We start from the raw sequence: 12161 nt of genomic DNA, 5'->3' as shown, positions 1-12161 counted from the left end.
GATTTGTTGTTACTAAAAAGATAGGATATTATCAAAAATACATGTTATACAAGGAAGATAATATTCAGTACAATAAATATGATAATGTCATATACAAAAACAGGATAATATAAAAAACACAGAATTAAGTATTGAGCAGGATAATAGTAGTGCATATACGTATAAAAAAAAGTAGGATATATTAACATTCCATAAATTACATGTTAAGCTTTCTTCTTTCTTTCAACAAACTGCCATATCCCACTGAGGCAGTGTGGCCCAGGAAGAAAAATGAAAGTTTCTTTTTTAACCCTTAAACTGTCCAAACAGATCTATGTTCACATGCATAGTGCTCCAAAAGTAGATCTACGTTTTTTACATATTTTCAATTATAACAAAAAAACGTAGATCAAAGTTTTTTTTCCATGTTTTCAAATGTAAAAAAAACAAAAAGATCTCTTTTTTTTTTTTTACATGCTTTCAAATGTTGAAAAAACGTAGATCTACGTTTGGACAGTTTAAAGGTTAAACTTCAATAATATATACAGAAGGGGTTACTAGTTCCTTGCTCCCGGCATTTTAGTCACCTCTTACAATACTCAAGGCTAACGGAGGAAGAATTCTCTTCCACTCACCCATGGAGAAAATTACATATGAATATACATACAAAATACTCCAACACAAGAGGCCATAACTATAAATTAAGGGAGAAGACCTGTCAGAAAAGATACAGTACATATTAAAAGTGTTTCTTTACAGAGTGGCTGATCAGTGTAATGGTTTACAGGAAGAGGTAATACATGCTGTAACCACTGGAAGAATTAATAAACTTTTAATGTACAAAGTATTGATTATTGAAGACAGTAGGGTCATTCCGTGTCAAGTGGACCAATTTTGAAAATCGTCCCCACCTGACCATCTCCAATTTCGATAAAATTTTACATGAAGGTTGGCATATATCAAACTAACTTTGGCAAAATTTTAGTTCATGATATGCAGTAGTAGTAATTCTATGGCCTTAGAATGAGGCACGTGAAAATTTCACCGACCTGTGGCACACAATCAACAGTGTTCAGGTTATTGCTGTGGCAAATCTTGAAGAGCAAAATTTGTGTAAGTAGACATGTCTATACGTACAACTTTCTTTTGGAGCTGATTTCAAAAATTGCAGTCCTAAAACTTACATGCTTTTACTTTTTTCACAGTATGAAGCCAAAGTAGGCAAAAAAAAAACTGTCACGTAAAATTGAATCTTGAATTCATCTGCTTATATTTCTAAAGGGAAAACATTACAGTGGAACCTCAAATATCAAACTTTCTCCATTCCAGATGGCTGTTAGATTGCCATTACCGTACGAATTTATTCCCATCAGGAATAATGTAAATTTGATTAGTTCATTTCAGACCCTCAAAAATACACTTATAAAAGCACTTACAAAAATACACTTACATAATTGGTTGAGTTGGGAGCAGTTCAATATTTGAGGTTCCACTGTATTTTAGTATGACATTAATGTAGCCAACTAACCAAGTGGACATCATCACAATCCTAAAATATCAGACTTCAAACATTTTTACTTCCTGTGCTAATGGCACCTAAAAATGCCCTCACAGACCTCAGGGTCATTTTTGAAGACCAATAGTAAAAAAGCAGCACAACCAACTTTCCTTAAAAAAAAAAAAAAAAAAAAAAACTTCATTAGAAAGAGCAGATTCTAAACCAGAAGATATCTGTTTTCTGGATAGGCATTTTGCCATTGAAGGAAGAAAGCAGACCTTAAAATAAGGTGATTTTTGGCTTGCTCAAAGTTATAATGAAAGTCGGACATTTTTCAGCTGCTGTTAACGAGCATCAACAGTTAGAACCTCACGTTTAGGTGTCCTTATACAATTTTCAGTGGCGATTTTCAGAAATTGTCATCTGAATTGATAGGGACCGATATTTATTTTGCAAATTAACTTAAAGTTGTTAGAAAAGTGCTGATTTTCGAGAAAACATTAACGTAACATAAAATTTTGTAAAAGTTACTGATTTTATGTAGTTGGCTCGTGCATTGTTGCATGTTTCATTATGATATATTTGAATAAAATATTTCAGTAAACTTTGTTGTTTTTTCTACAGTGTAACATTTACTTGTATACTTGAGCTGTAATACGTATTTATACCCAGATTTTATGTTTGCTTGATGTTTATTTCAACTGAATGAGTGAAAAGAGTTTTATTTTTTATAGACAGAAAAAATGGAATCTGCAGAGCTTATAAGGTCTGAAGTGAAGCAAACTCAGGGCAATTGGATCCATGTGCTGTTGGACTAGCTGACAATTCAACAAAGTGCCATTCTATGAAATTCTATGCAAAGAAAATAGGTTTGAAGTTTTTCAAGGATTTTGAAGCCGAAAACCAAAAGCTGTTAAGTAAGTGCTCAGGTTTGAAGTTCAGTGGGGAATCTAGAATGTTTGCAACACGAAGCTTTTTTTAACAATGTATGAACAGCAGGAAAGATACTGTTCTAATTCATTTTCAAAGGAAAATCACAGTATTAAGAAGGGCCTTAAACTGATCAACTGCTCAACTGCAAGTAAACTGAAAAAAAATAATGAAAAAAGACATAAGGACAGGGAAAAAATGGTTTATATCATGCCAAAAAGACACTTTGACAGGTTTAGGCTTAATTTGCAAAATAAATATCAGTCCCTATCAATTCAGATAACAGTTTCTGAAATCACCACCAAAAATTGTATAAGAACACCTAAACACGAGGTTCTAGCTGTTGTTGCTCTATAACAACAGCAACTGAAAAATGCCTGCTTTTCATTATAATGTTGCTCAAGGTCTGTTTTCTCCCTTCAGTGACAAAATGCCTATCCAGAAAGTAGATATCTTGTAATTTTGCTAATACTGTTGTCAATCATATTGAGTTATGTAGTATGGTAAACTATTTGGGTGTAATGTGAAGGCATAGGATAGTCAATGTGATTGGACAAGCACCTGAAGTTGATACCTGACCAGCCGGGCTGTGGCTCATATGTTGGATTGCGTGCAGTCAGCAGTAACAGCCTGGTTAATCAGGCCCTGGACCACCATGAGGCCTGGTCACAGACCGGGAACTCTCTCCAGGTAACTCCAGGTAGGCAGGTGCAGGATTATTTACTTGTAATTCCAGTCATCTAGTTTGTAGTTACAGTATATTAAAACAATTTATTTTTTTCCAGGAGTGGGTAAATCATCTTTAGTTCACTTAATATGCCATGGACAGTGCCTCAGCAATTCCTCTTGGACAATTGGATGCAGTGTGGAGGTTCGTGTTCACGAGTATCGCGAAGGAACGCCAAGTCAGCGACCTTATTTTGTGGAACTCTGGGATGTGGGTGGCAGCAACTCTCATAAAAATGCTCGGCATGTCTTCTACAATCCTGTCCATGGTTTGTATGCCATTAATATGCATATATTTATTTTGACTGCAGGAATAAAATAATGCTTGAATCAACAGACAAGGCCTCAGTCTTCTGTGCTGCATTATTAGTGTGTTAAAAACAAGTAAACAGGCTTTGTCCTGATGTTTTAAATCATGAGGGTTTTCTGCATGATAAATTATCATTAACTTGTACAAATCACCTGTTGCATTTATGCAAGGAAGCAAGGTGAAGCAATCCTTAGCTACATTGAAATTGCTGCATTTTTTCATATTTGCTAATTTATATTCTTGATGGTATATGCTTCCAAGATACCCCTGACTCATTATCATTAAGCACCTGTAACTGTTCTTAGAAATTATTTGTGTAAAGTCTGAAGGGAAATTTCCTGTGGCAGCATGAATCAGGTGATGTGCTCTTGATGATAAACCAAATGTTATGAAGCTGATTCTGCTTTTGAAGCTTTCAAATCATCGAGAACTGAAAATACACTATTGTGAAGGTTCTTATTCCTTCTCCCACAGTTTTATAGCACACTAAGGCTTTGTGCCTTATTATATGAGCTTTAAGTGGGCCTCTCTCCTTATTTTGTTCTCAGTCCACAGATCCAGTAACATTTCTCCCTTGTTTAGCTGTATTGATCTTGTTGACATTCTTTTCCCCACATCACTTTAAAACTCTTGTTTTCTTCTCATTATCTCTTAATTATGTAGATAGTGGATTCTCTCAAACCAAAATGCAAACAGTTTTGTTTCACATTTGAACCATTTCATGACTTACCAGAAATTTCCACTCTCTTTAACCCTTTCAGGGTTTCGGCTGTACTAGTATGGCTTATACACCAAGGTTTTTGACGTACTAGTACGCCTAAATTCTAGCGCCCTCAAATCTAGTGAGAGAAAGCTGGTAGATCTATATATGAAAGAATGGGTCTATGTGGTCAGTGTGCGCAGTATAAAAAAAATCCTGCAGCACACAGTGCTTAATGAGAAAATAAAAACTTTGACCGTGTTTTTGGATTAAAACAGTGACTTTGCACTGTATTTTCGTATGGTATTTATTGCTGTATTCTAGTTTTTCTGATCTCATTTTATAGAATGGAAGACATATTACAGAAATTGAGATGATTTTGACTGGTTTTACAAAGAAAACTACCTTGAAATTGCGCTCAAAGTAGCAGAAATGTTCGATTTTTACCAAAGTTCAAAAGTAAACAAATCATGCTATGCGTCCAATACACGTCAACTGGTGAGTCTAATATTCTTTCACAAGTGCGCTTATAATATTTATACCATTTCTACACCAATGCAGTAGTCTGCATAACAGTAAATCTTCTATTTTTTTGTGAGAATAAAAATTCAAAGTGGAAAGCAAAAGAATGTAAGAGGGACCTGGGGATGTGACTAATGAACAGAGGAACTGTTATTTTAGTGCCAGGAATCTCTCTCTTGTTTATTCTGGACCCTATTCGGAAATTGGCATCTTTTGAAATTTGTGTGAAATTGGCAAAATTGCTAAATTCTGACCACTTTATTGGATAGTTGAAATTTGGTAGAAAAAATGGAGTTCTAGCAAAATAGTTATGATTTTTGTCGACAAGTACACTGGAATTGGACGAAAATAGGGCTCAAAGTGAGCAAAATCGCCGATGCGTAAACATCGTTGAGACCACTAAGTTCGTGAGAGCATAATTTCGTAAGTTTTCCATCAAATTTCATACTTTTGGTGTCATTATGATCGGGAAAAGATTCTCTATCTTTTCATAAGAAATTTTTTTTTTTTTTTTTTTTTTTGAAATTTGGCTGACCCTGAGAACAAGTCTCTGAGAGGGCCTGTCGACCCTGAAAAGGTTAATACCATACGAGCTACATGCTTTTCTTCTTAGCACCTCCAGCATCTCTAGTAATGTATTCCTCTTGGGCATCATGGTTATTATTCAGAGATGGAGTGATTTGAAGATCCAAAATTGTTTGATAAACTGACACATAACATTCCCAAAAAGCAACTGCAGGCAGTGTGTGAGTAGAGGATCTGTGTTTTTCCAAACACTATTCTCCATAGGCCCAACTTGGGTCAGAGGGAAAGAAATTCATGGTGTAGCTTAGAGGGGAAGAAATCTATGATGTGAATTATCAAAATTGTGCATATTGACATATTTCAAGGCTTTCTTCATGCACTATACTAATAAGGATGCACTTTTCAGTTGCATTTAGTTATACTCACTTCATCTTATCTTTATAGGTGTTCTAGTGGTACACTCTGTAATCATTATTTTACTACATGTAAACCACACAGTAACCAAATTCTGTAAACTCAGCATTGTAATCCTTATAGAGAATAAACTTTGAATTGAATTATCAACCAAAGAAGGGTGCCAGAGCCCCTTCAATTCAACTAAAGAGTACCAATGCTCCTTCTGTACTGTATATTCTTTTTAATGATTTTTTTAGCACACCATTCCCCATCATTCATTCAGTAGCTGTTGTGCCAGAAGTGTGAAGACATCACAGATGAAATGACCCTCTGAACTGCAACATCCAAATCTGTTTCTGGTTATTCTTTTTTATGAGTGCTAATATTAACAAGATTAAAGCAATGGTTAGAGAGAGCTGTCACCTGAAACATAAAACATACCCAAATCTTAAACAAAATTCATTATGCAGTGCCAGATCAATCAGGTTGTGATGGATTTGTGGGCCAATGGACTGCCAGCAGTAACAACCTGGCTGATCAGGCAAGCACCAGACAAGCCTGGCCCAGGGCCAGGCTGCAAGAGTAGGAAAACTTTTGAAAACCTTCAAAGGTATATCAAACAAAATTTTATATTATTTACAAGTCCTGATTTACAGGACCTCTAGCAGTGCTGTATGGCCTTTAACCCTTTGACTGTTTCGGTCGTATATATACGTCTTATGCGCCACTGCTTCTGGCATATTTATACGCGTAAATTCTAGCGACTTCAAATCAAGCGGGAGAAAGCTGGTAGGCCTACATGAGAGAGAATGGGTCTGAGTGGTGGGTGTGCACCCTGTGAAAAAAAATCTGGGACTCAGTGGTGCATTGTGGGAACGCCATCTTGGTGGTCCATTTTCACCATGCCTCACAGTAAGAAGCACCTCACTCCTCGGCGGATTGGAGGTCTTTTATTCCCAAGTGATAGCTCTAACAGCAATGAAAGTGTCAGTGAAAGTGAATTCCATGGTTTTCAAGCAGGTGTGACCGAAAACAGTGCCCAGGATAATGTAATTAGTGATGAAAATCCAGATGACCCATGACCTTCCACCTCTGGTGCTGGGCCGGCTCGTTCACGTTCACCTGTACCAGGATGAAAGAGGAAACTATTTGTCCATGTACAAGGCTCAGATGTGAACAGTGAAAGCGATAGTGATTTCAGAGCTATTGAAAGCAGTTCTAGTTGCGACAGTGAGGGTGAATATTCCCCAGTGAAGCGGCAGTATGTTTGACATAGTATGCGGTCTGGTAGTGTGTCATATGCTGTTCCAAGGGGAAGGAGTAAATCTCGGAGCACATCCCGTGGCCCTACACCACGACCTGATAGTGAAGATGACAATGTTGTTACTGTGGTTATGAATATGATGTGAGTGAGGCAGCAGGTGGTGGTGGTGATAGTGATGGTGGCATGAGTCATGTGGCACCAGCAGCGGGCCACGCTACTACCAACGCTGCTGACTCTGCACAACTACAACCAGCCTCACCCAACCCCACACTCCCACAACCTGCACAACCACAACCACGTTTCAATATCCAGAACCCACCAGCAGACCGCATCTGGGATTGGGAGGAAGGTGACGAGTTTGTTCCCAGTCCCCATGACTTTGATGAAACACGAAGTGGAATATGGCCATCGTGTACACTTGGGAACAATGCTACTGAACTGGAATGCTTTCAGTTATTCTTCAGTGAACCCCTGATGGACATTATTGTAAGGGAAACCAACACATGCTATGAGTACACCATGGCAAATACAATTATTTCACCAATTCACGGCTACACCAGTGGAAGGACACAACTGTAGCAGAGATGTACCTGTTTTTTGCCACAATAATGCTTATGCCACATGTGTATAAGCACACTGTCACCACATACTGGGCAATAGAATGCTTGATTTCAACCCCAGGTTTTAGTGACATTTTAGGTGTGAATCGTTTTTTGATACTGTTACATATGTTACACTTTTCAGACAAAACAAGGCCTGACAGAAGCGACAGGTTATATAAGATCAGAAATGTGTTTATGTACCTGAAACAAAAGTGTTGCATGTATTTTTATCCCTTCAGGAAGCTTGTTATTGAGGAGTCTTTGATTTTATTCAAAGGAAGACTCATTCAAGCAATACATACCAAGCAAGAGGAAACGCTTTGATATAAAGTTATTTGTACTGTGTGATTGCAAAAATGGTCTGGTTTTGGATATCATTGTGTACACTGGCAGTAATACATTGAGATATACCAGGAAGTTATTGGGTATCTCTGGTGATGTGGTTAGAACAATGATGGAACCATATCTTGGTAAGGGGCATAAATTATATACTGATAACTGGTACACAAGCCCCATACTCAATGATTTCTTGCAAGTGAACCTGACAGACATGTGTGGCACAGTGCATGGTAATCGTAAACATATGCCAAGGTTCGACGCTGGCACTCGCAGAGGTGAGGTGCAGGCCTTTGCTGCCAATGACATCATGGCATTTCGGTGGCATGACAAATGTGATGTCACATTGTTGACATCAGTTCACCGAAACGAAATGGCACACACTGGCAGGCACAGCAGAGAGACCAGTGAACCCATTCTAAAACCTGCAGCTGTCATGGACTACAACCTCAATATGCACTTAATGGACAAATGTGACATGCAGATTGGGTTTGCTGATTGTGTACGCAAGAGTTATAAGTGGTATATGAAACTTTTTTTCCATCTTGTTGATATTTCCATGCTAAATGCTTATAACATATACAAGTTGAGGACCAACAACAAACCAAAATATGGTGAATTTTGTTTGTCAGTCATCAGACAAATAATTGCCAAGTACCAAGGAGCAACACCTGCAATAGACCAGCGCCCATGAAATTACCAACACATGCCATCTCGTTTGAGGCCTGGTGATCACTACCCCATACAACTGCCTCCTACTGCTTTCAAGAAAAGTGCTCGGAAGAGGCGTTTTGTATGTGGACATACCACAAAACGCCCACAAACATGCAGAGACACTCGTTTTATGTGTGAGGAGTGTCAAGTACCACTCTGCATATACCCATGTTTCAAAGAGTTCCACAAGCTGCAGCAGTTCTAGGAAAGTGTTCAGTGACTGTACATAAGCATATATATTATGGAACAATAGTAATAAACACTTAGGTAGTAGGTTGGTAAACAGCAACCACCCAGCGAGGTACTACTGTCCTGCCAAGTGAGTGTACAACGAAAACCTGTAATTGTTTTACATGATGGTAGGATTGCTGGTGTCTTTTGTCTGTCTCATAAACATGCAAGATTTCAGGTATGTCTTGCTACTTCTACTTGCACTTAGGTCACACTACACATACATGTTCAAGCATATATATACACACCCCTCTGGGTATTCTTCTATTTTCTTTCTAGTTCTTGCTCTTGTTTGTTTCCTCTTATCTCAGTGGGGAAGTGGAACAGAATTCTTCCTCCGTAAGCCATGCGTATTGTAAGAGGCGACTGAAATGCCGGGAGCAAGGGGCTAGTAACCCCTTCTCCCGTATAAATTACTAAATTTAAAAGAGAAACTTTAGTTTTTCTTTTTGGGCCACCCTGCCTTGGTGGGATATGGCCGGTGTGTTGAAAGAAAGAAAGAAGTAATAAACAATGTTTTGTATTGTTTGTGTAAACAAGTTTTGTACACAATCTAATAGTGATAATGTTTGTTCAGTTATTGTGTTGTAAACAATGAGTGTATATTTGAACAGCACACCTTACTTTGGTTTCACAGGCCACATAAGTTACTTAGAAAAGAAAAATATTGGAAAATACAAGAAACCTTTGAATTGGGGTAAATGAAAGAATACCGGGTGGGCGTCATTCGCCGCTGTTGCCATACACCGCTCATTTTCTGCCAACTTTGCGCCTCTGTTTTTCATTAAGTACTGATGGCAAAAATTTTTTTTTAGGCTTAAAACACTCAGTAAAATAATTCTAACATTTTGATAAGAAAAAATAATTTTTTTTTCGAATATTTTGCGACATAGAATGACAGTTTCAGAAAGGGGCCTGTGACAGTCAAAGGGTTAAAGGCTTAGCACTTTCTTTTGGTTATAATACAAATAATACAGGACCTCTAGAAACTTAACACTTGTGAATTTGAGGGTTCGACTGAACACAGTATGAAAGTTACATTCGGAGGGGAGGGGATGTTGAAATAGTTTGTTATTTTAAAAAGGGTGAAGCAAGATTATTTGACCAGGAGAGTTTAAATGGTAGGGGCCCCATTTGTATGGCTCTTAGGTTCCTGAACCTGTGCAGTGAGCAAAAATCGCCAGTGGATGGAAAAGAGCATTTTTTCATTACCAGATGCTTCTAAAATGCCTGATAGCGTGTTTACACTATCATATATATATATTAAGTACTCAATACAGCCAGGCATAAAAAACAGGCACAAAAGGTAAAATAAATACACAGTATATACAATACTTAAAATATGGCACCAGTCGCCCTTCCCTTACACAACTGTTGTGCAGAAAGGCTGAAAAATAGTAAAGCATTGAACGTGATGAATAACAGCTCAGTTGAAAGCCAACGAAAACTTGGAACATCAAAAAAAGGTAGCAGAGTACGTGGGGCCCTCCTGTATATATGTATTTGTGGTGGTTGGTAGGTGTAGGGGATGTGCCAGGGAAGGTTGGAAGATGGGTGGTAATTTTAAGTGGTAGAGGTTCGAGCCTCGAACAGCCTTTTGTGATCGTATTTTTTAGATTTTCTTGTTATTGAAGTGTGAGCAAAGTAAAATTTGTGAAGGGGTTCGTGGTAACAAGGTAATTGGACTCAAGTTTTGGAGGCGAGAAATACAGTACCTGCACTTTGAAGGATTGATGGGGATGTTGTAGTTTTGAGGATCATTTGAATAGTGATGTCTGTGTACTTCTGGAATGATAGCTGGAGAATAAGTGATGGTGAATGTGTTTCCTTTAAGGGTAACCCTTCCAATGTGGTAAAATAATTTTTTTTAAAATAATAAGTTTTTCAAGCGTAGATGTGTTCCTCCCTCTTACAGTCAAACTGTATAGCCATTTTTCGTGCCTCTTTGTAATGTTACAGTAGTAAAGTATCAATAAAAACATTTGTCATACTGTTGTTTTGTTTGTCCTATTATTGTTATTAACACTATTATTTAATATTGCACAACTTATTTTGTTATACATTCTTTCAGGAATCATTCTTGTACATGATCTGACCAATCGGAAATCACAGCAAAATCTTCGCCGTTGGTTGTCTGAAATTCTGCTTCGAGAAGGGGGCGGGACGAAATCCCGTATTCCACTGGTAGATGACTTTGATGCAGAGCAATTTGGAGGGTTTTCTCAGGTATATGGAATGAAAAAGGTATTTATTATATATATATTTTTTTTAGCATCTCTCCTGGGAGCCTTTGGTTGTCTGTATGTCTACGAGGGGTAAGCTTGATGGCTGTAGGCCTAATTTGTTGCCTAAGTATTACTAGTTTGTAAGATTTTTTCCTAATCACTTCTTGTGGTAAGTAGGTTGTGGGTTTTGTAAGTTGTAGTTTTGTTTGTGCTTAAGTTGTTGTTGAAAACTGATTGTTGTAATGTTCAGCATTTAGGCAAAATTTATGCTGCAAGATTGTATGTATATGAGTTAGTTTTACCTGTTTTGCTTCTGTATATCTAAATCTTTGCTAAAAATTATACAATAAAGAACATGTATATACTACCATATTTATAATTTTCAAGGGGCTAGTAACCCCTTCTCCTGTATATATTACTAAATTTAAAAGGAGAAACTTTTGTTTTTCCTTTTGGGCCACCCCACCTCAGTGGGATATGGCTGGTACGTTGAAAGAAAGACTTATAATTTTGGTCTCAGATATCAAAGTAGTAATTATTTTGAAAAAATAAGAACCAGACCAGACTAAGGCATCATTGAGAACTTAGGTACAGTATTGTGCATTATTCTCTTACTAGAGTACAATGAGCTTCCTTACACTGTTATTATATACATTCTTCTGTATCATCTGTACACACATCTCATATGCACATTTCTAAACTTGCTGTTGTATCTGCTGTATCTATTGTTGCAACTATTGTATCTCTCTCAGTATTATGTAGTATTCCTTGAACTTTTGCAAGAGTTTGAGCAAATTATAGCAGAAATTTTCACTAAAATGTAAGAATGTAAAAATGCAGAAAATTTTGGGTGTTGACATCATTCTGATTTTGTTTTGTTTTAAAACCAAGCTGTTAAATAGTTCTAATTTTTTAATTTCATTTAGTTGATTTAGTTGAAATTCTCCAGGGTTTTCTCCATAGTAGGTGTCAGTACCTAATACATATATACAGTGGTACCTCGAATTATAACAGCTCCCAACTCGAACAATTATGTAAGTGCATTTTTGTAAGTGCTTTTGTAAATGTATTTTTGGGGGCCTGAAACAGACTAATTTAATTTACATTATTCCTTATGGGAACAAATTCGTTCAGTAATGGCACTCAAACAGCCTTCTGGAATGAATTACAGTTGACCTTGAGTTTTCGTGTTTAATCCATTCC

General features: G+C 37.2%; 1 protein-coding gene across 9 annotated transcripts in view; it reads left to right on the top strand.

Annotated features, from left to right (window-relative positions):
- The window catches only part of LOC128692764 (rab-like protein 3), a 40172-nt gene that overhangs the window by 13255 nt on the left and 14756 nt on the right, over positions 1-12161 (top strand). For 5 of the 9 annotated variants that reach the window (XM_053782113.2, XM_053782114.2, XM_053782115.2 and 2 more), the window contains exons 3-4: positions 3193-3402; positions 10805-10977. In XM_053782113.2, coding sequence (XP_053638088.1) covers positions 3193-3402; positions 10805-10977 — 383 coding nt within the window. Of the gene's footprint in view, positions 1-2211; positions 2395-3192; positions 3403-10804; positions 10978-12161 lie in introns of all 9 variants that reach the window. The other 4 variants (XM_053782110.2, XM_070090064.1, XM_053782116.2 and 1 more) reach the window with 3 other exon arrangements.

The sequence above is a fragment of the Cherax quadricarinatus genome, chromosome 30 (genome assembly GCF_038502225.1).
Source record: "Cherax quadricarinatus isolate ZL_2023a chromosome 30, ASM3850222v1, whole genome shotgun sequence".
NCBI classification, from domain to species: domain Eukaryota; kingdom Metazoa; phylum Arthropoda; class Malacostraca; order Decapoda; family Parastacidae; genus Cherax; species Cherax quadricarinatus.
Note: the sequence above shows the minus strand (reverse complement) of the source record. Positions and strands in the feature narration are given on the sequence as shown.